This window comes from Ceratina calcarata, unplaced genomic scaffold (genome assembly GCF_001652005.2).
Source record: "Ceratina calcarata isolate Rehan_Ccalc_2016 unplaced genomic scaffold, ASM165200v1 scaffold2872, whole genome shotgun sequence".
NCBI classification, from domain to species: Eukaryota; Metazoa; Arthropoda; class Insecta; order Hymenoptera; family Apidae; genus Ceratina; species Ceratina calcarata.
Genome location: NW_017151075.1, coordinates 1 through 926, shown reverse-complemented (window position 1 = coordinate 926; position 926 = coordinate 1). Strand labels below are relative to the sequence as shown.

The following is a 926-nucleotide window of genomic DNA, read 5'->3' as shown; positions in this document are numbered from 1 at the left end:
TTTATATTTTAATAAAGGATAATCTTACAAATTCTATGCTATTTAAATTATCTATTGCCTGTTTATTACATAACTGTACTGGAAATTGATTTGCATCATAATTTCCTGTACCAGTAGATGCTTTCATTTGATTCTCTTCCTCCCCTACTTGCTGTTTTATTTTTATTTCTCTATTTCGAGAATAAATTTCTGGTTCTTTCGCTTCCTGCGTTTCTGAAATATTTGCAGATCTTTTACTAACATCTGTTACCAATGAATGTTGATTTTCAGCAATCCTTTTATCTTTCTTCACATTTTGATCAGTCTCTGCTGTTTCACATTTAATTACGTTTTCATTAGTTTCTAGCGATGAAACAGCAGTTTGTGTACTTTGAGGATTTTTATGCATCAGTCTAAAGACAGCTTTGCCATTGTTGATTCCTAATGACTTTAATGTTGTGTTATTTAAAGCTTCCACACCGAGAATCTGTAAACATAATTAAATGACATAAAAGATTATTATCTAGATCTTAATATTATTAAAATAATACATTATATGTATAAAATCACCTCTTGATGCATATAAATCAAAATAATTTGTCCAAGACCCTCATGAAGGTTTAGTTTTTTCAAAATTTCAGTTAATGTTACATCAGGTGTAAATTCACTCATCAACCTTTCTCCATTTTCCAACTGAATACCTATTACAACATTGGAAATAGAGCGTACTTTTGTACAAGGTACCATTTCAAGTTGTGCATTGTTTGCTAATCCAATAAATCTCAATATAGCATTAGGGTCCAATATACGATTGAAATGTCTATAATTAAGATAAATTTAACAAAAATATTTTATTTTTATATTCTACATTAGCTTCGATACAATACTTACTTCAAATCATAATCATTAACATTAAATCCGTATTTTTGACAAACTTCTTCTATCAC

General features: G+C 28.5%; 1 protein-coding gene across 1 annotated transcript; it reads right to left on the bottom strand.

The window, feature by feature from the left end:
- Position 1: 1 nt before the first annotated feature.
- Positions 2-923, bottom strand: LOC108623664 (tether containing UBX domain for GLUT4-like; the record flags this gene model as incomplete). The annotated part of the gene is made up of 3 exons (XM_018022340.1): positions 2-466; positions 550-799; positions 871-923. Coding segments are annotated over 3 exons (768 nt in total), but the record flags the coding sequence as incomplete, so codon positions are not given.
- Positions 924-926: the final 3 nt, after the last annotated feature.